The 27,024-nt window shown below is 39.0% G+C and overlaps 1 protein-coding gene across 5 annotated transcripts in view; it reads left to right on the forward strand.

Moving 5' to 3' along the window:
• Nucleotides 1-27,024, forward strand: part of ABLIM2 (actin binding LIM protein family member 2) — a 185,357-nt gene that overhangs the window by 98,501 nt on the left and 59,832 nt on the right. For 4 of the 5 annotated variants that reach the window (XM_075499695.1, XM_075499693.1, XM_075499694.1 and 1 more), the window contains exons 9-14: nucleotides 2,556-2,633; nucleotides 7,301-7,447; nucleotides 13,593-13,713; nucleotides 15,455-15,553; nucleotides 21,048-21,149; nucleotides 22,412-22,465. In XM_075499695.1, coding sequence (XP_075355810.1) covers nucleotides 2,556-2,633; nucleotides 7,301-7,447; nucleotides 13,593-13,713; nucleotides 15,455-15,553; nucleotides 21,048-21,149; nucleotides 22,412-22,465 — 601 coding nt within the window. The remainder of the gene's footprint in view (nucleotides 1-2,555; nucleotides 2,634-7,300; nucleotides 7,448-13,592; nucleotides 13,714-15,454; nucleotides 15,554-21,047; nucleotides 21,150-22,411; nucleotides 22,466-27,024) is intronic. The other variant, XM_075499698.1, reaches the window with a different exon arrangement.

Below are 27,024 nucleotides of genomic sequence, written 5' to 3' on the forward strand. Positions count from 1 at the left end.
CTCATTATTGAAAAAATAAACCAAGAAGAAAGGATGCCGTTTCAAAGAGGGTAGTAATGGACTTTTCAACATAACTTGTAAAGTTGGGAATGGGATATACTGGTTGAGAAATTTTGTGGTCAACCTTTGCAGTTTGTTGTTTTTAAAAGCTACCTTTCTATATGTTTATATAGATATATGCACAGCATGTAATTAAAGTAGGTGAAAAAGGCAGAAGGAGTAAGTGGCAGCACACTCCAAAACTTTGGAGATGGAATGGAAGGGAAAAAGAAGTTGTGAAAGAGAGTGACAGCAAAAAGAAAAATTATGGGAGAGTGATATTGTAAGCAGAAGGGATGAAGCTGGAAAAGACAGCAGAAATCAAAGTAGCAAGAGAAAGAATAAGGATTATCAAAAGGCATAAAGGAAGAAGAGGTAGGTAGAGGGAGAATAAAAATGTATAGTACAGAGAAAAGAACTGAACAGAAGCAATGGAGTCAACTGAGATGTCAGTTTTTATTGCAAAAGCTAGCAGATTATGCGCAGCAGGCATGGGTTGGGGATGCTAAAAGGGGTAATGGATCATACAGAGAATAAAGAGCATGTGTGAGACGTGGCATAAGCAGGTTTTAATCACCAGGAGGAGAAATGGGAAAATTTGTGGGAGTCATTGAATAGTGTAAGGAAGCACGGAAGCAATCTGCAGAAATGCCTCAGAAAGATGAGACTCTACACTTTCGTTGCAAATGTTAGAAATTTTAATGAATTGTAGTTCTTAAAAACAAGATGGCACCTCTAAGTTGAGGAAAGCCCATGAAAAAACTCCAGGAATTTATTAAGAATTATTAAATATATTCAGCCAGGTATGTTATGTGTTTTAAGGTCATGCTACACTGTGTGGTCTTAAAACACACTCCACTGATGCACATGACACAGAAGCTTTATCTGAAGCTTTATCTAGGGAATCCTGAGGTTAATCCAAAACTGTCACTTGACTTTAACAGGGTTTAAAACATTGAAATAGCACAGTTTTCTTCAGGGGTTTTTTCTCTGCCGCATTGGACCTCCTGTAGGGACATCCTGAAAAAGAAGTATGGTTTGCACATGACATCAGTGCATTGATGACACTTTCATGTCATTTACACAAGGTCTGGAAAACTGCAATGTATTTTAACTATGCAGAAGAGCAATGCAATTCCACTGTCCGTGTTGAATGATCATCTCAACGGCAGCCACAAGTATTTCTCAGAGAATACTCTATTTCCCTGTCGGTGTTTGGCTTGTCCCCTCAGACCTTCTGAGCTTGTCCAGAGCCTCGGTGTGAGACAACTGAAAATGAGAGGGAGAAAATTCCAAAATCCCAGTCAGACATGCCAAAACAATTAAACTGAATCTTTTTTTTATATTAGTAAGTATCTCCACATACTCTCTCGGAGAAATCCAGAGGACTATTTGGGCTAAAGAAGGTCATTTTAAGGATAGTTGTGATCATTGAGTTTGTTTGCTGTGCTAACACAGTACAGTACAGATATATTCACATATTGCTTCTAAAAGGTAGCAAATACTTCAGGTAAAGACTGGAGTAGTAGGAAGGATGCTACCTTGACCTGACAGCTTAATAATGCTAAAATCCTTTTAAGGGTTTGAACAGTTGTAACCTCCAGGTGAGAAGTGTCAGCCTTTGGTGAGACAGTAAATGATGGTCATTCTGAGCGCATGGAAAAAGATGTACTTTTGCAGTCAAAGACAGGTTTTTTCCATAGATGGGAAAGAATATTTTATGATGAATTAACATATCTGGATAAAAGAGGGTATAAAACCATTGATTTCATAATAAGATTTGTTTAAACTTCAATTATGAATGTCAGGTCTGTTTGCTCATGGTTAATATCATTGTGTCTCACCACCCTTTGTTATTTAAAAGTAATTATATTTTTCATCATAAAGGAATCTACCAAAAAGAAGGCAATAAAGGTCTGTCATTCTGAATGCCAGAATGATTGAAAACAGAGCAAGACCAGTTGAGTATTAAAATTAATCTGGTAGTCTTACAATCAGAGAGGGGAAAGCTAACCCATTGGGTATCTGATGCAGGATGCTCTGCAGGATGTTGTGCTGTTTGCTATGAGGGAATAGCACAGTAGCATGACACATTCCAGAAGCAAGATTCGTTTGTAGATTGGTTTGATGGTATAACCTCAGAGTAAAAATGCTGCTACCATATTATCTTGTGATCCCAGACTCAGAGCTGCTGTAACTTGACCTGTCCCTGGTAGTGCCCAAAGGCTGTCCTGGCAGCCCAGAAGTGCTCCAGGCCATTTCGTTCTGAACGGAGGGGAAAAGAAAGTCAAAAGTAAAATCATTTTTACATTTTCAAAAGGTCAATTTGATTGACTTTAGGTGTTCTTTTATTTTGAAGTCTTTGGTACGCCTGTATGTTTTTAGCTTGCTGTAATATGCCATTTTTGAGTGGTAAAGGTTAGATTAAATGAAATGTCTTGCACGCTCTTTTTGAAGTATCAGTTACATTTTCTCTCCCTCTTCTCTATTTCTTATCTGTTTCACTTCTGCCATAGGAAACGAGGACTTCTTCTGAGAGTATTATTTCTGTACCTGCTTCAAGTACATCAGGTTCCCCAAGCCGTGTGATCTATGTGAGTATTTCATGGTGAAATTCATTCTGGGGCATGGGGAAAACCCTGTGCTTTCTCCTACAGTTTAGCGCGTTGTGTGGAAAGCTAGTGTCTCCAAACGACTGCAGTTGGTGATTCCTCTAAAATGGAATTTACTTTCTCACGTTTAAAATGTTTGAGTACTGTATTTACCATAACAGAATTCTGGCAGTTCCTGTTATTTTTTGCTGTGTATTTATAGCACTTACATTACCACTAGAGCTGGCTTATACCAAAGCATGCAAAATACTGCAGTCCTTTCTAAAAAGAAAAGTTTAAGTAAACGGTACAGCCCACAGGTAGATTACAAGCTTAGATCTGAACACAACTTGTCTAAATTGAGCTCTTGAGCCTGCATCTGATTGCTTGTGAAAACACTCGTGCGTGTGATTGCAGGACTTTGGCCTTGACGAATGCCAGTCCCAAACCTCAGAGGACCTTTGATGTGTTTATGGTTTAAGAAGTGCTAGCTCTGGAAAGCTCATAGAGAGAATTTAAAATAACAAGTATGATAAAAGCTTATGCTGAGTATTTTTTCAATACCAGGTGTACCTTGCTTGTCATAATTGCTGTAGCTAAAGGTCATGGCCAGATTCTCAAGGCTACCACCAATAGGTAAAAAATATCCACAAGTGTGGCATGTTCCATACAAACATCGCTTGGAGAGCTTCAGTATTCCCAAGTCTATTCTTTGTCCTGTCCAAGTATCCCTTGGGAAGGCAAGTCGTTCTCATCGGATAGGACCACATGCAGAGGAAGTTGCTGGAGATGCGATTGACTGCCAGAAAGATTACTATACGAAGATTAAGGGCTTTTATCTACTACACTGAGACAAGCAAAATATTGCCTTGGAGCCAAACATGTCTTCTTTCTTCCAATAAAAATTATTTTGAACTCAATATACCCTTTATCTGAGTGAGACTGAGCTAGAAATGTAGGAGCTGCCCCTTATCTAAATGCTCATCAGTGTTTCTGAGTTCTCCTTCCAGCAGAGCTCCATGCTGGTGGATACCAGTGGTATATTCCCAGTAAAAAAATGTCATTGCCTCAACTCCTATGAAGACATTTCATTGTGCTAAGAGTCTTATTATCACGTAAGCACTTTCTTTGGCCAGATGCTCTCTATCTCTCCAGCCATGCACCACTTCATTGTTTTTATAAGCATGAGCATCCTTCTAAGATTTATATGTTTTTAGTGACATTTATCTAACTGTTGGATGGTACAGTTTTTCTTGATGTTAGCGATTACAGATTTAAATATGCTTCGCAGGCTGTTAAAAGTCAAGGACAAACCTCCATTTTCTTCTTCTGTTTTTTCAAAGGGTATCATTAAATCAGCACACAACTCTTATGTTTGTTACTGTAATATACTTTAGAGGCAGCTGGGACTGTGAAAGAATAAAGTTCTCTAGCAAATATGAGTCATTAGGAAAAAGATTCCCCAGAGGCATGCAAGTTCTTGCTATATCTGTCTCATGTCTGACTGCTTAATTGTCAGAAAGCTGTGAGATTGATTAAATCCTATTTTGGCTTTCGTGAATAGGAAAGTAAAAAAAATTAAAAACATGTTATTGGCCTTCTATATTATCAAAATGATTTTTTGGCTATCTTTTGCATCTGTTTTCTGTTACAGGAGTGCTATGACATACAGGCATGCTCAGGATTTGTCTTGGATGCTTTCATGATTGGTTTTACCAAAACTAAATTCGTGCTGCCACTTAAAGGAAGGTCCCACCCACATGTGGCCCTGTCCTTCTCCAGCCATGTCTTCCCGCCTCCACTTTGGTGCTAGCACTAGAGGGTACAAAGAGGTATGATTGGTCAGATTTGAGACCAGATTCAGCTAAAAATAACCCAGGAAAAACCTCCAGTCAACCAAAGAGGCAAAAAAAGACCCATCCGTCTACATGTCTCTAATGCTAATGTAGAAGGCAGAGCAAAGTGGGAAGTCAAACACAGGACAGCCGCTTTCAGCAGTAGCATGGATTCAGATCATTAAAACCAATAGTAAAACTGTACCTTAACAACTGGTGAGCTCTGTGAAGTATCATGTTGGACAAAAGAGAATTTAGAGAAAACAGTTAAAGCTTAGGAACGGTAAATTCATGGTGCTCATACTTTCAAAGGCATCAAGTCAGAGCAACGCAGTCATTCTGAACAACGCGCCATCTCATGGGAGACGTTTCTGGGTCATGGTTGAGTGGTCAGCTAGGGAAAGATGAAGAAAACCTGTTTTAACTAAACCTGAATGTGGTTCGTACAGATGGTTTACTAAAGCCATACCATTGTTTCTTCATCTGTTGATATCAGACTTTGGTGTCTTCCTGCACTGAGAGAGGGCATAGGCCAATGCCCTTTGAAGTTAATGAGCATCTTTTCATTAACTTTAGTGATGGCTTCACAATATCCAGGCTGAAATTCACCCCAGTGCATGCGTCCCCTGAGAGTCCCTAAATTCCACTTAAAAATCAGTTAATTTCTAAATCATGCAATTAAATAGGGCTTAAATAAAAGTTCTTCTTTAGATACTTAGCTAAATTTTATGAAGAGAGAATTAGGAGCTCCCTGCAAAGATCTATCTGTCTGGAAGGTTTAGATTAGGTTACATAGCTGTGTTGTACTTTCTCATACTAGGAATAGAAATGACATTATATTTTTATACAGGATCATATTTGCAATTACACAATTGTAAAATTACATATTCCAAATGAAATAGATACTCTAAACTTAGAGCATGGTTTTAACAGAATCCAAAATACCAGATTATTGAAGAAATGGCTTAAAGTCTCTTAGCTGTAATTTGAGCCTTCCCTAGCATATTTGAATTCCACTCACGTATTTGAAAGTAGATGAAACAAAATAAAAAACAATGTAGGCTGAATGTTTGTAGAATTGAGTGTTTAGAAAGCAACTGTATCTCTAAGGTGCTTTTCCATCCAAATTTGCCTACATTTTGATGTTTAAGCTGAAAAGAATTACGTAACTAGGTAAGTTTTACTCCTGACAGTTCTGAAGTCTAATGGGAGGATCTCAAGTTGCACTTCTATGTGGAGAGATAGGGGCTTAAATTACCGTAATTCACGTTCAAGTATTCCCAATTCTGAACTTCTTTGGGTTCACTTGAAAAAACTCCACAACCCTGGATACCTTAAAAAAGAAATTATTATAGCCTCCTTGGCCTTCCTTGTAGGTACAGTGCTGCCCAAAGTCTTCCTGGAACAGACCTGATGGACAGACTCCTCCTTATCTTTGCACAACCTGTCCCTGCATCAGAGCTTGCCACTGGCATCTCAGTAGGGAGAGATTTATTTTCATTAAGAGGCTATTTCATTGCTCTTTAGCTTCTTAAAGTAGCTGCAAGGAAGGTGAGATCTATAGATCACTAAAGAATTGTGTACTTGATTAAAACACATTTTTTCATTAGTTTTGAGAATCTGTGGTGGTTATGGCAGCTTTGTTCCACTTTCTTAGTTAAGAGGAATTTTCCTCCTTTCCGTGTTGCTTACGTTTGCACAAATTCATACATTGTTTTAGAAAAAAAGGATAAATGAAAGTTGTCACACTGAATTTTTCCTGTATAACCTAATAGAAAACTTCAATGGAAAGTCTGTTGAACTTTTCTTAGCTCCTACTAAGAAAAAATATAATCACTGCACACATAAATCCTGGATACTTTCATATTTTTGAATGTGGAAAACATTATTACAGTTTTACAGCTGATCATACTGAGATTTTCAGAGAATAGTGAGATAAATTCATCATTTTGTTGCCAACGAAGAGCTTATCATTCTGCAAAGCCTGAACTGGGAACAAGATGATTATGCTGCCCATTTCTCACTCTCAGTGTGGCCAACTTCTCGTCATATCTACAAGACAATACGTGCTGGATACAGTTTTGGTGCAAGTTACCATTATCCTAAGGATAATTTGTGCAACTGTGGCATTTTGATAATTATACTTTTGGAATAAGCATAGTAAGAGAATGGGGAGCGACACAGCCCTTGCCCTCTGTTGGCTGTGTGAGTCTCATGAAAGGATTTGAACTTTACTTAAGTGGCATCTGTGATCTTCCAACTAATCCACCATGGTGCAAATCCATCATCTGCTGGTTTGTGACCCATAATTAAGGGCTGCTGAGACACAGTCAGGAGAGGAGGTGAAGCTGTGGGACACAGCTGAATGGACAAAATGAAAGACCTCACTAATGTTTTTCAGCATCTGGAGAGTATATGTTGGAAATACGTATTTGATTATTCACTAGTGCTTATGGTAGGGCAACCCTGCACACTGAAACCACTTTAAAATGAAGGACGTTTTGACTGAAAAAGACTACGATATCTGTCCCGCATGTTTCTCTGTGAGCTAGCAGTAAGCGGGATATAACCAAGGGAACTGGAATGATGCCATGCTACTCCTATTAGCCAAATGTGAGTGACAAAGAAAAGTAGAAAGCACCAGTATATAAAAAGAAAACAGTAGTAATATTTAGCACTGTGTAGTAAATACAAGAGATTTAAATGCACACAAACAGAAAAAGTGGTTTATTACTATGATGATGACTTTTCTACCTACATGAATCTGTCCTTTACTGATTGCATCCTGATCATATTCTTTCTTATTCTCACTGCTTTCTTTCCTCCTTTTCTTAGGCAAAGCTTGGAGATGAAATTCTTGACTACAGGGATTTGGCTGCTCTTCCTAAAAATAAAGCCATCTATAACATTGACCGCCCAGATATGATCTCCTATTCTCCATATATCAGTTACTCTTCAGATGACAGGCATAGTTACGGGGAGGTACTGAAACATGGGTATTTTTTTTACTATGAATTTGAGATTTTATGTGCATCGCTAAACATGCTGCTGAACACCCTTAAATATGTGCAAAATTTTAAAAAGAATTTTTATAACTTCAACTAATTGAGTCATGTCATCCATTCATTCACAAGGCATTTTAGCCTTCCAAAAACAAGTGAGATGTTCATTTCACTTTTTAGTTTGTGGAAATTAAAGAATTGCTTTCTATGATTGTTTTTTAAACAGATGACACATCATTAAAGTATGTCTTTCTGTGAGAGGAGTTCTACATGCATGCAGTAGGAAACAGGAGCCATTGCTAATTATAATGCAAAAATCAGAAGCGAAGCCAAATGTCTTTCTTTTTTTTTTTTTTTTTTTTTTTTAAAGTGTACCATGTTATTTTGGTAACACAACAATGGTACCACTTTCCTATGTACAAATTTCTTTCAACTGTCCCTTACTAAAGTTCATCCTCATGTCATGCATGCATTTCAACCTATTCATATGCAGAGCTAATATTATGCAGTTTGTGCTAATGAAATCTAATTTAACATAATCTTACTAATACTAATTCTGTTTTCTGTGAAGCATATTTGTATACAACTCCTGTCATGCAAGTTAGCTTTTCTTCCTTAACCATATCTACCTTTTGTTTGAATTTCTGATTTCTTTTATAATTTTAGATACTTTTTTACAAATAAACCTCTTATTTTACAAATAAGACCTTTATTTTACAAATAAACCTCTTATATATACTAGGTATACTAGGTCTAGAATGGAAGTCTGCATTGTTCTCTATAGGTGTAAGTGAATGGGTTGAAATCAATACTATAAATAATAGCCATACTGTTTATAATAGCCCCAGTCCTGCTATCACTTAGATCTTTTACACTTAATCTACTACTCAAGACTCAGTACTACTCTCAGGTAAAGTGCAGCACATATGTTAGATCTTGCAGACTCTCTTCCAAACCCTCTCTCTACAATGCTGAAGCACAGTAGCTCTGTTATAATACATGCTAAAAGAATTAAGATTGTATCTGGTAAAGAGTTTAAATGGTATTTAGGTTTCTGAATTCACAAACCTGAAAGCTGCTTGCTAGCCCTGAACTTACGGAGTATAAACATTGCCTTTCTACATCAAAATTTGTGGGTGCTGATAATGTTTGTGGTCCTCCTCAACGGCCCGTTTACATCTAGACTTGGCAGAGGTGACACCTAGGCTTGGCAAAGGTGCATAGACTAAACAACCTTCCACCCAGCTCCTGGGAAGAGTCACTCATTGCACCCACTCCAAAGTGATGGTTATGAAACCATTGCACCCAGCATAAATCTGTGCTGCTGCTGGAGGGAGTTTCCCCCTGCCTGCCCTCAGCATCTCCTTGGCCACTTACTTCTGCTCCTCTCTTTTGCCAGAGCAAGCGTCCGTGTGGCTGTGGTAGGGCTTAGGTTTCTTCTGAACCCCTGGCGTGATCTGACTCCATGCCAGCACTCGAAGGCTGGAGATCCCTCAGGGGGACAACTGCCTGGTGGTGCAGTGAAACTGCCCATCTTGGTGGCAGCCCGGCCTTTGCTGGGACCCAGCGGCTGTGAACTGTGGGAACCTCAGCATCACACTTTCAGGAGTGGGATAGAAGGTAGTTGCAGTTGAGCTCTAAAAAAACAACCAACCTAAGAAATAAAATCACAGCAAAGACGGTATTGCTGCTGTCACCTGCTTTTAGTGGGTAGCGCAGTGATGAGACCATGACAGGAGGGGTTTATTGGGACAACTGGAGTCATTGCCCTTTTCAGTAAACATATAACTTAGCAGAAGATAAAAGGGACCACATCATGAATGGGGGCCTTTTCCCATGGGGCTGTAGGAGACACCTACAGGGTTTGCATCACCAGCTTAATGCTGTCTCGGGTAGGTCTGTGCTGATGTAGGCATTTGTGTCAGCAAGACCTCGGTGATATCTTAAAAAATAAAAAAGTGAGGTCCAGTCATCTGTTTCTAGGTGCCTAAACCAGGAGGGGATTTTGGGCTGTGCTCGCAATCCAACATGCACATTTTCATGATGCTCCAGGTATTTACATCCTTGATGTTGCCAGGGGAAAAAAATATCATAGAATCATAGAATATCTCAAGTTGGAAGGGATCCATAAGGATCATCGGGTCCAACTCCCTGCTCCTTGCAGAACTACCTAAAACTAGACCATATGACTAAGAGCGTCGTCCAGATGCTTCTTGAACTCTGACAGACTTGGTGCCGTGACCAATTCCCTGGGAAGTCTGTTCCAGTGACCAACCACCCTCTCAGTGAAGAACCTTTTCCTGATGTCCAATCTGAACTTCCCCTGGAGCTTCACTCCATTTCCTCATGTCCTATCGCTGGTCACCAGAGAGAGGAGATCAGCTCCCCCTGCTCTGCTGCCCCCCTTCAGGAAGTTGTAGACTGTGACGAGGGCACCCCTCAGCCTTCTCTTCTCCAGGCTGAACAAACCAAGTGACACCAGTGCTCCTCGTAAGTCTCACCCTGGAGACCTTTCACCATCTTGGTCGCCCTCCTCTGGGCACACTCTAATAGTTTGATGTCCTTATATTGAGGTGCCCAAAACTGCACACAGCACTCGAGGCGGGGCCGCACGAGTGCAGTGTAGAGTGGGACAATTACCTCCCTTGACCAGCTGCCTATGGTGTGCTTGATGCACCCCAGGACATGGTTGGCCCTTTTGGCTGCCAGGGCACACTGTTGACTCATATTCAACTTGCCATCAACCCAGACCCCCAGCTCTCGTTCTGTGGGGCTGCTCTCCAGCCTCTTGTCCCCCAGTTTGTACGTATGCTATCCTGTCTTCCAAATTTCAGCATCCTGGCTACAGCTGCACCTGCAATAGTTTGAGCAGATTTCTGCTCAACTAACTGAGTTTAGCCTTTAATTTTGAAAGGAAAATGAACAAACAACAAATTTTCAAATTACATGATGTTTAATTAAACATTAAATAATACAGGTATTTCTCTTTCCCTTAAAACAGCCAGCTCTGAGCAACAAAGTTCTAGTCCAGATTTTGGAGCTGCTTCAGTGCAGATTTAACTAGGGCTTGTGTCTAGTTTCAGGCAGTTGCTTTAAATGTGAGTTTCGCCACTAGCAGTACTCTCTGTGGTACAGTACTGGCCTCACCAGACTCCAGGATTTTGTAGTAAAGAAATCAACAAAAGCTTTATGTGAAATTATTTAGATCTTGTTCCTTATTTACTTCTTTAAAAACAAATAGAAAGAAAAATTGCCCTAACTTAATTGACAGGTGGTTTTCGTAACTGTTATACATGGATATTGATATTTTAAGAGTAATTCTTCTCACAAGTAACATCATGCATGAATTTGTATCACTAATTTGTTGTGTGTTGCTGTTTGCAGTCACCTCAGTTGCTCTCTCCAACACCTACTGAGGTAATCCCCAATGCCTTTGTTCTCCTGTTCTGACCCATTTTGTGATGCATAAACCTCTTCATATTGATAACTACCAGCGTCTGAAATGTGGGGTTTGCCTCCTGCCTCTACAGTGCATGGGGTTTTATAATTTATGTTTTTCACAGTGTTACTTGTGTTGAATACGTGCTCTGCTTCTGGATTGTCATCTGTATGCATCTATCTCCACTGTCATCCATGTTTCTGCTTTCCAAAATAAAGGTTGTATTGTGGTCACTTCTTCAAGCTCTACTAAATAAATTACTTTTGGAAATATGATTTATGTTTACATTTAAAGCTGACAGCGTGAGTTGACTTGAATTAAGGCTTGGCATAGCTTTCTCTTCTTCTTTTCTTTTTATTTTTTTATTCCACAAATAGTTAAACTATTTACACTACTTGTGCACACATACTGTTAAATTATTTGCACATACCTGAACTTCTAGGTCTGTGGGTTTTGATGTGCATTAATGATCAAAGCCAGTCATTGTTTCAAGAAACATCATCTTGGAAGCGGCGAAAGCTTTTCAGATAGCTTCCCGGATAGTAACACAATTACATATCACAGGCCTGGCTAATTTCTCCATTATCCCAATTTTACATTGAGAACTGTATTGCAAAGTTTTGGTAACAGTGGAGAATTGCGAACTTTCATTAAGGATTGTAAATGGCCAGCTCTCACTATGACCATTGGTTAAACAGAAAAGTTAACCAATAGAAATTTAATTTAATTGATAGTTTAAAAATAAAAACATGCTTTATTTAATATTGGATTTCATGAACTTGATTGACTGTTCCTTACAGAGACACAAAGTTCGCAAAAGATTAGGTCTGAAATAATCAATGTGAAATCTTGGTGTTTTGGAAGATTATAATAATTTCCTTTAAATTAGCTATCAGTTAGCAAACAATCATACGATTAAATTCCAGAAGTCACACTGGTATGGAGGTTGGTGCTGCCATGATTCGTGTTACCTGAATTCTCCAGGTTATCCAGCTTTGCCATGCTGTCTTTCTCTAAGAAGTCTATGATTAGGTGCTTCAGGCATCATCATCTGCAAACTTGTCACCAGTTTTGTTGCAGGGATTTTTATTAGAGGAGAATTCCACTGTGTCATACAACTGGACACATCATAGACCATTAGCCAACTTGCATATGATATTTAAATATCGTCACAAGACTTTCTAGAGACATTGCTATACTGCTTGTAAATCTCTTTGCAAGGGTTAAAGTGGGTATTAAATAATGTAGCTACTTCTGGAGGGAAACATCTCAAACTGGGCGTAGAGGAGTTGGTGGCACAATGCCTACAGAACGCTGCGTGCTTGGGAAGGCATCAGTTGTTCTCATTTTTTTGTATAATTTCTTCTGAAATGGATATTAAAGCAATAATGCTACTTACCACTATACAAAACTGGTTTTCCATTTTTGAAAATGCAGTCAGTGAGTCTGGGGTGAGGTGGAAGGGATGAAGCACACCTGAACCAGAGGAGAAAAACTGATGATGGGAGAACATTCTACATCTCTATGGAGTCAAGGGTAATCACAGAGAAGCCAAATAGGAAACTGCATTCATCTAAGGATGAATGGATGGATATGATTAGGTTGTCCTGATATGAATCTGGGAGATGATTATGGGGCTAAGTAGGATCTCCTGTGTGTTTAAATGATGAATGATCCAGTGGGAGTCACACAGATGCCTAAAGATGTCCCACTATTCATGACAGGTGACTAACACCTGCTGTGGTATAGCCTATCTTCACTCACTCCTACTGGAACAGCAGAGGGGAAGCATTTTTTGGAGTATGACTTTTCATAAGGGAGCATCTGCAGGTTACATTGATTTGTTCTAATTTGAAGTTAACTCAAGCCAATTCTTGTTTGTCTTAAAAGAAACAAGAAATTTGAATTTGCTTTTATTGCTAGTTTACAAAAAGCAATTTCCACATCTAATTCACTCAGTAATGCTTTTACTGTTGAGAAGATGCTACATGCAAATTGCAATTGTAATTTAACTAGCTATAGAGAGGGAGGGGTTTGGAGTTGGGTCTACATGGTTTTAAGTGGTTGGAGCCAAGGGTTTAGTGGGAAATGGGTTGTATGACTTGCTTTGCACAATGCTGCAGCATTAATGCTAATGCTATATAGGAGCGTTTACATCAGTTACCTAGCTCGTAATGACCATGCTGTAATATGGTACGCTGGGCAATTTATACAGCAGGCAGAGTCGTTTCTGTGATGTGACACAGCCAATAAATGCTGATTTTTGTGTTGCCTGTAACTGTTATGCATCCATTCATATGGCTACAAAGTGACCATTGTATTATCACGCTAACCTGGTCTCATCTTCCACCCACCTGTGTATGTTCAGGGAATTGTACTGTCCTCAAACAACACTTCTACAGTGTTATGTCTTTTTCAAATTATATTGTCATTTTAAATCCATGTATGTGCTGACTTTCCTGGGAACATGACCGTTCTCTGATACTTGGCAGAGCTCCTTTGGTCATGCTGCGGTGGAGGTGCTTTACAGCTGAAGGCCACCTCATTTCACTGGGATTGCATGGAGCGTTAACAACAGCATCAACTTCCATCTACACGGCACAGAAATGTGCAAAATGGCATATTCTGCCTGTTTCGGAAGTTATTTCTCTTCACTAGTGACATATATTTCCTCTCTTCCTCTCAGGGTGACCAAGATGACAGATCTTTCAAGCAGTACAGGATGTCAAGTCCTAGCTCTGCTGGCTCTCTGGGCTATGGTCGCTACACTCCAACCTCCCATTCTCCTCAGCATTACAGCAGACCAGGTAATCGAAAAGCAGCCTTATTTATTCTCTAGATTTTTCCACTACTTTGTCTTGTGTTGTAAGTAGGGTAGCCTCTGGTAGACGGGTTTAAGGTGCAGTAGCAGTTCATTGGAGTGATTTATTGACTGTGAACAGAGAGTCCCATGGGGAGAAAGGAAACAAGTGCTTCAGGAATGAGCATCTAAGAAAACGAAAACAGGCATCTAGAAAGATTGATTTTATGTATCTGTAAACAGAAGATAGAACAGTTTAAAGGACTTAATCCTGGTCCCATCCTGCCTGAACCTACCCATTCAATCCACAGCTCTTTCACAGTGCGGCATGGTAGCAGTGAATGCACACAAAGCCAAGAGGGTGGCTGAGTGACTTCGGATCCCTTCTTGTACCGCAGGGTTATGGTCCGAGTCTTCTCTCCACAGTGCAAGAGCTGGAGGAGTGACTAGTGGTTCTAATGGCTGGATTTTGAAGGCCAAGTTGCTTTAGTTGAGAAGCTTACAGCAATGTTTATTGCAGCTTTGGGCTGTAGTGGCAGCTACGTTGGTGTTCCTGTTGCACAGAGAGGAAGGATCACCCCCTTTTGATCTTTGCATGGGGGCCCCATACAAAGGCCCATTTGTATTTGGGCATTGTACAGTTTTATCCTTAGAAATAATCGACTAAATTGTTCAAAATTCATTCTAATTTTTCTCCACTCCATCATTTGGGTGGAAAACACAGAGCATTTGTATTATTTTCTTGGTGTCTTTTAATTTCATTTGGGATACATTATAATTATTAAACTAGTTTGGAAAATTGGGAGTTCTTAATCTTTCCAGTGGAAATGAAAATTTTATGGGTAACAGAAATAATTTTTACAGGAATTGAATATTCGTATTACATAAAGTCTTTGACGAAGGGGAAATGAGACTGAGTATCAAAGATCTATTAAAGAGAGAAAAGATTAGTCTCCGCTGAAGGTCTGGCAGCTGTGTCATGCTTAAGCTTAGCTGCACACTGTTAAAGCAAGGAGGAAAGACGAAAGAAATTCCAAATTAATTCTAATGTTTTACAGCTTCATTGAAAATTCAGAAGATAGTCATCATAATTGCCACTTTTAATAATTGCCATTAGTCCTCCAAATATGTTATCAGGACATTATTACAACAAAGCAAACAAAGATGACTTCTGAGAATGTTTTTCAAAGTACTTACTCGCATGTCTAACTTTCAGAGCTCAAATAACTTCAGGATGTTTCTTCAAATGCTTAAATTAGCCATGCACTTGAGTGCCCTGGTGCGTTGTGAACTAAATCCTACCAGTGTGCACCAACGGCGTGAGAACTGGACCCACTCGTAGCACAGTTCTCAGCAGAGACAAGGCTCTCCCCATTTCATTTCATTAGATCCATTATGAGCATATATCATTCCCTCTTTCAGCTTTTGAATATGCAGATTTTCCCCTGAGTGCAGCTATGCTTTTTGTGATGCCTTTTCTGGAATATTTTCTGATGCATTACATTATCAACATTTTATATGATACTCTTTCTGTCTGCAGAAAGCCCGTGTCCCTTGGCCAACCACATAGTATGGCCACTGTGATGTTTTTAGCAATAACCAGAGAAAGATGAAGTCTTAAATATAAACTATATGTTTTCTAAGCATCAGGAGGAAAATGTTCCTGAAAAAAAGGATGGCATTGTAATTTGTGGCTTTCAGTAAGTGAACTAAATAGTTTATTTTCACTTACTCTCTGTTGCCCCCAGCTGGTACTCAGAGTCTTGGTACCAGTAGCTGCATCTCCCTGCCCCAACACCCAAGCCCTACATCTACATTCAGACATCATTACATCCCTTTCTTCAAAGGTAAGGTCCAGGAATGCAAAACCGTGCTGTGATACTGTAGACTTATTCAGATGTGTTTCACTTTTATGTCTGTGCAAGCATGGCTTCCACTTGGATAGAATTTGTCTTAATTTTGTGCAAGTGCTTTCTTGATGTACTGTGTAAGTTTTAAGAACTGAGTGGGTATGGGATATTTTATTTTTGCTTTTTTTGGTGGGTGGTAAGTGTTTTTCAGAGGGGTGGAAGGAAGGAATTAGATTTTCTAACGAAAATGAGGGAGGGAAATATTTTAAAAGTCTATTTGTTCTAAAATACAGCGTTTACCCTATTTTGGTGGTGCTAAATAAATATTATAGCAAGCATATACATTGGATCCAACATTGGATGATCAGTTATCTAACCTTCAAATGTACACTTAGGGATTCTTCAGATTATTTGTAGCATTACCAAAACTTATGCCAGATAAGCTGGTTAAATCAATATACCTGCACTGATTATCAAATAATATTATAAAACAGAGTAACTGAGTCTAGTCTCCTTGCCATTAAATTTTTTTGCAGTGGATATTCACTTTTAATGACCTCCATGTTGCAGATGTGAGACAGTAACAAGAAATACCAAGAACTTTTGAGGCAAAGGCTATTTTTTTTTAGCTAGTTAGTTAAATGTCAGAAAGAGAAGACATTCAGCTACCACATGTGTCATCCCCTGAGCCTGGCCTCTCTAGTAACAATACGAATGGGGAGGAGACATGAATGATGAATGCCAAACATTTTCAGTGCCTGTTCCTTGACTCTCATGTACTGTTTGATTTAATAAAGCAAAGCTGTTCTTCTTGCCTTCATAACCATTACAGAAAAGGAAGTGACCCTCTGCAGGAACCAGACTTGCAAACTCAAATGAATAGCAGGTGTTCATCACCTTTGAAAAAATAACTAATGCATCTTCATTGGGCCCTAATGCATCCAGAAACAGTTCTGTCCAAAGTCAGCTGAATTTCACTGGTATAAGCAGGAGCAGAATCAGGCTCGAGTCTCCCACATGTGATCCCTGAGAGAAAATTTCAGAAGAAAAAGCTGAGGAGATTAAACTGATTGTTGCCATTTCAAAGTCTACCTGCAGAACTCCTTCCCGCACCCACGAGCGCTCACCCCCCCAGACATCCTTGGGAGGGCTGGCACACACCCTGGTACTCCCTGAGGCACTGCATGAACAATTTTTTGATCTGTCCTCTAAATTTGGACGATATCATCCAACCTGAGGTACTGAGTAAGAAAAACCTCTTCAGTGTGCTGCAGTGCACGATTCCACTGTATGGAAAGCTCTGACTGGCAAGCCCGCCTGCAGTTGCTTAGCAGCACTCCTGTTCAAATGAGTTTCTGTTCAGTGCTACCCGCTGTTGCTCAGAGCAGCAGCAATTACTTTGTGCTGCTGTTTGGAAGAAGAAATCCTCAAGTGGCAGCTCCTTGTGCCCAAACAATTATTAGTAGTGTGATCAAAATTATAATATTTTGCAATTCTGCAGCACTTTATCAAGGAGCTAAAATATTTTGCAAGCAGTAGCTCACAGTGCCTCACAGCGCTCCTGTGAGGCAGGCGAGCCGGCTTATAATTTTCCTATATAGGTAATCTTGAGCCCTGCAGAGGTTGTATAGATTATCCACTCTTTTACACTGAGTTAACATCTCCATCCGAAAGGAGTCAGAAGATTTGTTCCCATCCTTTTCAAGTTGTCTGAATTCTTTTCTCTGAGTGGCAGACGGTATTTTTTCCTTATCTTGCGAAGCCTTTTGAGGGCGTCAATGTGCTATTTTTTTCTCTTCAAAGTGATTAGTGTGGAAAGAGTAGGATTGTAGACATTGTTGCTTTGTATCCAGTAATGTTGCCACTTCAGTTTTAAAAAAGTGAAATCACGCTCATTTAAAAATATTTTTATTAAATCCAAAAATAATGCACTGCTTAATAATACTAAAAGTAGTCTTCGAAAAACCAGCACTCCATAAAAAATATTTCTTTAAGCTTCCAAGAGACAGAAATGTTACTACCCTAGGGAAATTAAAATAGGCAGAATCTTTCTTTGACTTCAGTAAGTTTGCATCATATTCATCCTGAGAATTACATGGTTCATCATTTTTCCAGAGATAAACATGATTACTGAGTTCCTGGTCTTTCTTCAGTATACTGTAGCCTAGCTCCCCTAAAGTTTAATAGAATGAGCTATTCTTTATCATGCAGACAAATGATTTGGTTATGCTCTTTTAAGGATTTTTGTCTTCAAAATAAATCCTGTGACAGCCTCGCTTCAAGAAAGCTTCACGGTTCATGCCTTTGCAAATCATAGGGCATGATATTCCAAGTACCTATGCTTGGTGTAACTCTTGCTCTTGAGGTGATGGAGTCAGTGAGCGTACAGGCTGTGCTGAGCCCTACGAAAAAAATGCGTACGTAAAATGTGGTGGAAAGTATCTGCCCTTTCTAATGCAGGAGCACAGCTTCCAAAGCCCATTTATTTGGCTTTGAAAGCTTGAAAAGAATTAGTCATCAAACTTCAAAAAACTTGGTCTAGCTTAATGCACCATGTGCAGAGATATTAAAGGATCTGGTTTTGGGAGTAGGCTCTGACATCTCCCTCGTTAGGCCAGTGTTTGTTGCTCAATCCCGAATTTAGACAGCTCTTACTGTAACTTGTTATCAAATTTCCCATCCTTCCAGATAAGATAAAAGCTGACTAGGAAGGAGGTATAAACAATGTGATACTTTTCCTGACAATCCTTTGAAAAGGGAGCACGGTCTGAGCTCTGGTCAGTTGGCTCCGCACACAGAAGGTTAAAAGAGCAGCCTACCCTGTCAGCAGCCAAAAGACACAAGGAAGTTTTTGTGGTTGACACTCAAGTTCAAAGTAAACCTTCCCAGATTCTTTCCAAGTTGAACAAAATCCAGGGAAGAGTTCATGATTCTGGTTTTTCGCTCTGCACTGACCGGTAGAGCAGATCACAGCCTGCGGCTGCTTGTGGCAGAAGACAAAACCAAAAGTTTGAAAAATATCTCTCTCTGGTAGTTTTATTTTCTCTGAGACCTTATTTGAAGTTCTTCAGTGTATACCAGGCAAACCTTGAAAGAGGCAAATTCTTGGCAAAGTCTCATTTTAGAGATTTTTATTATAGGCTAGATTAAATGACTGTCTGAAATTCCTACACATGAACTTTCTACATGGGTCTTCAGTTTGCATTATTATTAAATACTTATTTTTGTATGCAAAATGTGAAATACAGCTGCTCCTTTGTGTTTGTCCAAATCGGTGGCAGAGTTATAAATATAATTTAAATGTGCAACAACTTGTGTAAGTGGGCTGCAAGAACCTTTTCCCTCATTTCATCCTTAATTCTTCCCTTTCGAGCAAGTTAGAGGTGATGGCTTTGCAAACTGCTCCACCCAGGTGATCCTTGCATTGAGAAGTTCACAGATTTGCTGTCCCCTGGTACTTGTGCTTGCATCCTGTTTTCTTATGAGTTTATTCCTCTTAATCAATGCTTCCTCCCGATTCCCCACTGACACCCTACCCTACCCCTTAAGAATGACTATGTGTGTACGGTGCCAGCACCTTGGGGTCACTGCTCAATGAAGTAATCATTCATGCAAGTCATATATGAATATGAGGTTTTAATAATATGCTAATTTTAAGTAAATGAGGAATTAATACACTGTGAAAATCACTTGAAAACTCCTTTTCTTTTTAAATTAAAAAATGCCAATAGTAACATCACTTTGGGATCAAGTTTTTTAAGGTTATTCAAGTTGTAAAGGACCTTACTTAAATAAGTGTCTAACACTTCTCTTTGCGTTCAAACTTGGAGTGACATTGAGGCATCTTCCATTTAGTAGGGGTGGCCAAGCATCTGGGCAGCAAGCAGCAAAGAAAGAGGGAATTAATAAAAGGGCAGTGGAAACCTGTCACCACTTCTTTCCCTCTAAGAGCAAAGCAGGAATCAAGAAACTGGATAACCGTCTGGTTCCTTGTCTGAGGACAACTTGACTGCAAGCTGGTGGTGATGCACCAGAATTTTAGTAATGCCACAGTTCTTCCCTTACTTTGTGGAAGGACCATAGGCTATCATCACGTGCAGTTGTGATTTCAATTTCTCAGCTGCTCCGATTACATTTTTTCCAATGCAAAATCACTGTTATTCAGTTCACAGTGGTAATGGGTGAATAGGTTTTGAGTTTTAATTTTTCACCGACTGTGAAAATAACAGACACAAAATTTAGAACGTATTAGTTAGTGTATCATCATGACTTACACAGCACGCTCTTCTGACCTCGTCTGGCCTGCTTCTGCTCCCGTTGAACTCAGTGTCACTACCCAGTTGACTTCAGTGGTGTATGTCAAGGCTGGCTTTGGTGACAAACCGATGACCATGCGTCCACTGCTTGTCAACAGAGGCAAGGGTTCAGCCGAGACCACCTCCATGGGCATGGCCTAGATAGTTGTGGTAATCCAGTAGTTTTATGGTTATAAAACTTAGTCTTCCTGAAGGCAGAACTCAGTTAGAGACCTAGTGCTCTGAGCTGCTGCAGTTTGTTTACCCCAAAAATCTTGCTATAATTTCATCGTTACTAGCCATTAAATTTGTGCTCCATCCACACTAAAACAATAACAGCAAATTAACAACCATTTTATGTTAGAGTAAATGTCATGTTTGGCTTCCGGTTGCTTAACAGTGCTGTAAATTAATTGGATTTTACAAGTCCCAAAAAAGTAGAGCTTTACTTTTTTGTTTGCCAAGCTGCACTATAATGCCATAGAGTGTGCTTTGGGGAAATAAGCTAAGAGGAAATGACTGGCACCTAATGAACATTTGACAAAACCAGGGGAAAAATGAATACAGATCAATCCTATGTATATCTTGAAATTTGGTGAAGTGACTATGGCATTATAGATCCATGACTTGATAATCCAACCTTGTTTGCATAAATATAAAATGCTGTGGCATGTTACCTGTGGGACGAGTTTGCAATTAAGAACCAAATTTCAACATCTGTTTTTGTCACTGATATATGCAGGAATATTTGACTTAACCATAACATCTGGTTTTTGGTCTAGTCCTGCTTTGAGATAATTTAAACACTACCGAATTATTTCATTACTGGTTTCAGGAGCCATAGCATTAAAATTTTCAAAAACTTGATTGATAGATTATTCAGTTAAGGCTACGCAAAACACATTACAAGATTGTGGATGTTCTTATATTTTCTTCAAGAAAGTGTTGTTAAAAGAGAAGCTTTAGTTTCAAAGTGGGGCAGTTTAATCTGATATTATCTATCAGATATTCATTATTGATGAGATGTTTGGAGACTGAGCCAGTACACTGTGCTGAAAAATACTGAGTTTTACAAAAACCACATATTTCAAACTGTTGGATTAACAAGTCATTCTGAACAAGCTTTTATGCTTGAAATACTCTACTTTGCTTTCCATTTTTTCTTTTATCTGCTTTCTTTGCTCTTCCCCTTGGAGGCAGTGAAAGTGGTCGGAGCACTCCAAGCTTATCCATGTACTCAGACAGCAAATCTTCACCTTCTGTCTATCAGCAGGCTCCTAGGCATTTCCATATTCCAGGTAGGCATTCACTGCTTAGCTTTTGATCTTCAATTGCTGGCACCTGTTTATTCTCTTCTGAATGTAATTTTTTTTTTTGCATTGATTTGTGAATTTTGAACTGCAGGAGAAGAAAATGTCTGATAAGTGAAAATCTGTTACCTGTTAAACTTCATCTCAGAAATAAAGGAGTTAGTGAGCTGTGTGCTTATGTATATTTAAAAAAAATGGTGTTAGAGGAGGCACACAGTGACAAATATTATTAAGCCTACAAAGATACAGTTATTTATAGTGCCATGGCTGCATAGGTCTGTTGAATTTGTGTGCAGGAGGGAAAGCTGAAGGGGTTTTTGGTTTTGGTTTTTTCCTTATCCATCTACTCTCTGAATTAAAGAGTCATATTAACATAGACTTGAAAAATAGCTGGAAGACTTTAGAACTCCAGGAAGCTTACTGTGGCTGTGTCTTTGCATATGTACTATACTGTTTTCAAGTTCACATTCAGCCAAAAAGCACATTAAATTTATGTCCACACTGTTTAGCTTTTTGACTGCTAAGCATATCTACCTGCTCAGTGGAATAGTTTGTTTATTTCTGTTTAGCTTCTGGGGTTAACGTTTCTGTAAGCACACCTTAATTAGGAATAGTATTTGCTCAGGTCTCTAGTACTAAGTAAATCTGATGTCTGTACAACGTGATATGGGAACCCTGGCATGTGGCTCTGGGGGCTTTCAAAAAATTCCTGGAAGGCCAAGTTAGCTATACAACTCAAAATATAGACAAACGATGGGATTTCCTATAAGAATATTGGGCATTTCCAGTATAAACGTCTATATCTGAACATGTCCACTTTCTTCATAATTAATGGAGAAAGACCCTTTTCAAGCGTGACTATTACAGTAGTCTGTTGTACCTGTATGTGAATTTTAAGTAGTGACAAGTGCAGCCAATTTCTCTTTGTTGTCTTTGAAGTGTACATTGGTAGTGCAGATATAACCACCTACATTTCAGCAAATGGATGCCACTTGAGGTGTCTTAAAGCATTTTGAGGGACTTTGGGGGGATTAAGCTGCATAGGTAAGCATAGCCAATGTTTTAAATATAAAGATGATGGGTAAGGCGCCATTCTCTGGTGCTAGCCAGTGAATGACAAACCACTGAATGAATGCATAGTCTTTGTTGAAGTGTTTGCATTTTAGTGTTGTTGAGAGGAGACAAGAGCAGCATGGTCTGAACTGCTTGCTTACTCTTTTATTCTTTCCTTTCTCTTTCCTCTTCCTCAGACACTGGCGTAAAAGATAACATCTATAGGAAACCTCCTATCTACAAACAGCATGGTACAGTCTGATTTTCTCTGTTGCAGTTTTCTCTACCTGTCTTTATAAAGAAATGCATATTGACTTCCAAATTAGTTTGCTGTAGTCGTTGCATTTCATTATGCCCCTATAATCTCAAATAGAAAAGGAAGAAAAGTACCGTGAAAATTAAATAGCATTTTGTATAACATGCTGTCCAATGATTCAGTAAGTTCTCTAAAACTGGGATAACGATATTTTGATTTGTCTTGGTAATTCAGAGTTGATACTAACTTCAAAGCAGTTTCTTATTTATGGAATGATATGAAACATGTAAATGTAGAAGGTTGCTCTCCTGTTTTCAGACCATTCCTTCGGATATCTAGTTTTTGTAAGTAATTCTTACTTCTACACTGCTGGGGAAAAAAAAAGTTCGTTGATAAGTGGTGTATATGAAATATCTACTTTTCATCTGCAAGTTCTTCAAGCTGTAAAATATCAAGAACAAACGTAATCATACCGTGGCCGTGAGGAACAAATCCAGTAGCTGATAACATCGGCAAGATATGATTGGAAAACCTTTGGTAAACCCAGCAACAAGATTGCTGTCTGAGTTTCTAAACAACAGAAGGAAATATGTAATGTTTTATGCCACTGAGGATCTGACTTAAGACTCTAGTAAATATAAAAAAGAGAAACATAAAGCCTGCATTTTTCTCTTACTATTTTTGCTGTATATTTAATTAACATCAGTGCAATTTCCATGTTGATGTCAGTGCCTATGTATTCTCAGTGATGTTTGACAATGGTCTTGGTTCATGATACAGGCTTAGAAATACAGAATTCATTTTTCTAAACTGAATTCCATTATTAATTTTTAGAAACAAATAGGTATGGATTCTGCTGCATTAGGGTGCCTAGAAAGTGCAGAAGTGCATTTCTGATTAAAAGTCATGACTGGAGTACTCCTGTACTCAGAAGCAAAGGACAAAAATAAAAATAAAATGCGTAATATAAATCTGCCACAAACTAAAAATTGTATTTTAATCATGATTGCTCTCCTGCTTGGGAACGAATGAGAGAATAAACATGAGAGATGTTCATCACACCGTGAGCAGTAGCTAAGGCACTTTGGGGATGAAAGCATGTATCTTTGGGGGTACAGATGGGACAATGAAGCTCTGCCACTCTTCATGGCAAGGGAAGGTCCAGTCTGTGCCTGTGAGCAGTGTCTCTGTTGGAGCAGCTCTTCCCATCCTATTACCTTCTGCAGCACTGTCCGCACAGAGGTGACTTCCCATGTTGTATGTAAGAGTGAGAAAGCTCCATGTGTCTGTTCTTATATACTTTGGCTTTAGGTGATAGCTGGTAACTTTCCATGAGTCAAAGGTTAGGGAACTGCAGATACATCACTGGCTTCATGGTCAGAACAAAGAAAATACATTTTACATATTTTTCTGTTGTGGTAATAGGGGGCTTTAACTGCTTTTAACATATTCAATTAATGTTTAGCCCAAAAAATGATGCTTTTATGTAGTTATCATTTTTATACTATCTTTCATGGAAAACAACATTTATTTCTGTTTTGCGTGAAGTTCTAGTTTGGATCTGATACAGTAATAGGAGAAAGAAAATTGTCAACTGATGTCTCCCAGCTGAGTGAGTCAGCCTGTGCACGGTAACTGGTGCTTCACGCTGAAGTAACTGCACGTTCAAATCATCCAGATTTAGAGAACTTCTGTGGTTTTTCTGGGTATGGTTTTGAAAAAAGTCAGACTTGCTGATGTTTCAGTGCTCTTTAGGTATCAGTCTTTGATAGACATTTTCTGCTCACAATGTCCTAATCTTTGACAAACTAATGTTACCTCTAAGGCAAAAAGATAGTATCTGTTTGGTTTAGTGCTTAATTTAATGTAATCTGCCAACCTCATAGTCTGCCCAAGCTCTAATTCCTTCTTGTCTTTAGATATATAAATCATTTGAGGCAACTACTCAGGGTGAGCAAAAAAAGCTACTGACAGAGGAAGAAGTTGAATATTACGGTGGTGTTTGGAAAGATAATGAGCAAATGCAAAGTTACAATCATCTGGTGTAAATCAGCATGGCTTCACTGATTTACACAAGCTGATGATATGGCTTCGATGTCTTGTATCCTGGCTGTGTCGTTTAATTTTATAGATATTTTTGGTTTGCAAAGAGGATTCTAAGCAGCAGCTTTTTTTGTTCCAGTCCAGACCTTTTTATATCAATTTTCCATCCATCAGATATGCAGTCAAAGTCTGGATTATGTCAATTTTGCACTGCTCTATGGAGTCATTCCTCATATTCAGTGGAGTGAGCGGAGAATTGAATTACCGAGTCAGCAAGCTCTATAGGTTAACAAGGATATATGTTTTAAACTGTCTTTTATAGATTATAGATGTTCTGAAAGGTTGTGTTGAAAATACATGCTCGTTGTTTTTCTACTGAAGAGCAAAACATAATTTACTGTAACTCAAAAAAACAAAAAAATCAATGAACTTCCCTTCCAATTAAAAAAAAATTAAAAATAAAAATATAAATAAAATTTACCTTTTCTTCTGGAAGCACTCCCAGCTAAAGCGTGAACACATGAGCAACTGATGATTCAGCTCCTCAAACTAACAGGACACTGAACTGATACATGCTGAAAAGGAGCCAGAGAACATTCCTTCGTTGAAGAGACCAAGTTTGAACAAACAAGCACAAAAATGTTCTTTGAAACAAAAACTGCAAGAAGCTCATCCAAAACATTTGGCTTTAAAAGGTTTCAGTTACAGCAGTTCCCAACAGATTTGCTGTAGCTACAGCTTCTGTGTTTCTATTATAAACACTCAACTTCAGAATGAAAAAAAGGTGGTGGAAAAATGGGACATATATGAGATCAGGCTGAGAGCCAGTCAGAGAGTGAAGAGTGCGGGAGCCTGCGTGGTCATTCTTTTGTGTGTGTTCATATTTCAGAAATATTTGACCATCATTCAAAGTTTTAAAAAAATTGAAGAGGTTTGCTCTTCAGCGATATTAGCAGTGATCCATGTGAAACATGCCGTTCACATTGGGGTTCACAGCAGAACTGAGTATCCCTTGTAGCGGTGAAGCTAATGCCCAGTACTGATGAAATTCAGGCCACTTGGATTTATCTGCCAACGACGTGTGTATAAAGGACTCTCAGAACTTGGGAGGGGCAGGCCTTCATGGGCCCCGTTGGTTTTGGTTGTATTCCTCAGGATGTCTTTATAAAACCTTGGTGTTTAAGTAGTTTGAAGTCAAATGCTTTCAAGATCCCGTGGAACATTTGAAAGCTCTGAATAATGCTTTGGATTAAACTTGGTTTTTTGCTTTGAAAACATCAACATCTTGAAACAAAAGCCATTTCCAAAAATGCATCAGATTCTCCATATGGATTTCTGATTTAGTGAGAGCAAGATCCATACATATAGCCTGGAACAACTCGTTGATTGGTGATTTAGGATATGCTCCCAAAATATCGGTGAACCAAGTTTAAGTCCTTCTTGCAATGTAGGGACTTTATTTTTCATCTTTTGTATGTGGATATTTCTTTCTACTTCTTTCTCAGAGAAGCAGCTTGCCATCTTGGGAAGATGCCCTGGTCAGGATGCTATTAGCTAACTGTGAAAACTTCAAGTTTTTTCAGAATGTTGTTTTTATTTTATGAGCCAGCTTTGTTTTGCCACATTAAATTGAGAAAAAAAACCTCTACAGTTACAGATTTTCACCTCTAACCCGTAGATTTTTTCCTTACTGCAATTTGTCATTTTTTAAGTATCACCTCCTCAAGAAAACCAGTTACGGTCCGGCTGTGAGCTCTGTAATGGCACCAGAAGATGAAACGGAATAACACTGAAATGCTAATGGTGGTGGCCTTTTGCCCGTGGTGTTTAGATGCAGGGCAGATCTCTGCAAACATGCTGGCTGGGGAAATGGAGAGGGCAGAGTTGTTCCCAGCTTGCTGGGAGCGTTGCAGCACTTCTCACGGTGCAACTTGAGCTCCTCCTCATCTCTGTCTCTGAGAGTCTAATCTGAGCCTTAACTTTTGTACTATCATACTATTTTTATTATTAATAAATATGTTTCCTGGCTACATTGCGTTGCATGGGGCTCTTGTGTTGCCCTTTTACTCGGGCATTGCAGACAACCCCCTTGTTATGATGGCTTCTCATGGGCTTAAAATTATGCTAGATCATTGCATTACTCCAGTTTTGTACCGTTAAACTCTCCCCAAAAGAACATAAAGTGATACAAAGGCAAGTAGGACTCAAATTTTGGGAATTTATCTGCAATGATGTGGAATTTGGCACAAAATCTTTCTGTAAGATTCTGAGGTGTAACTCAGCGTCTGGAACAATACTCTGGGACATCAAAGACAAGGAAAAACATATTTGATGGTTGGGAACTGTCTAATGAATAGCTTTTAGGTTTTCAGTTTTGAGTTTTTCTTCTCAGCAAGTTGGAAAGTTACAAGAAAGTAAACCAACAGTAAAATATCAGCAATATTTTTTTGTTAAAAGACTCTTTAAGAGGGCAATACAGTCAGAAAAGTGGTTGGTCACAGAATTGTGAAT

The sequence above is a fragment of the Mycteria americana genome, chromosome 4 (genome assembly GCF_035582795.1).
Source record: "Mycteria americana isolate JAX WOST 10 ecotype Jacksonville Zoo and Gardens chromosome 4, USCA_MyAme_1.0, whole genome shotgun sequence".
NCBI classification, from domain to species: domain Eukaryota; kingdom Metazoa; phylum Chordata; class Aves; order Ciconiiformes; family Ciconiidae; genus Mycteria; species Mycteria americana.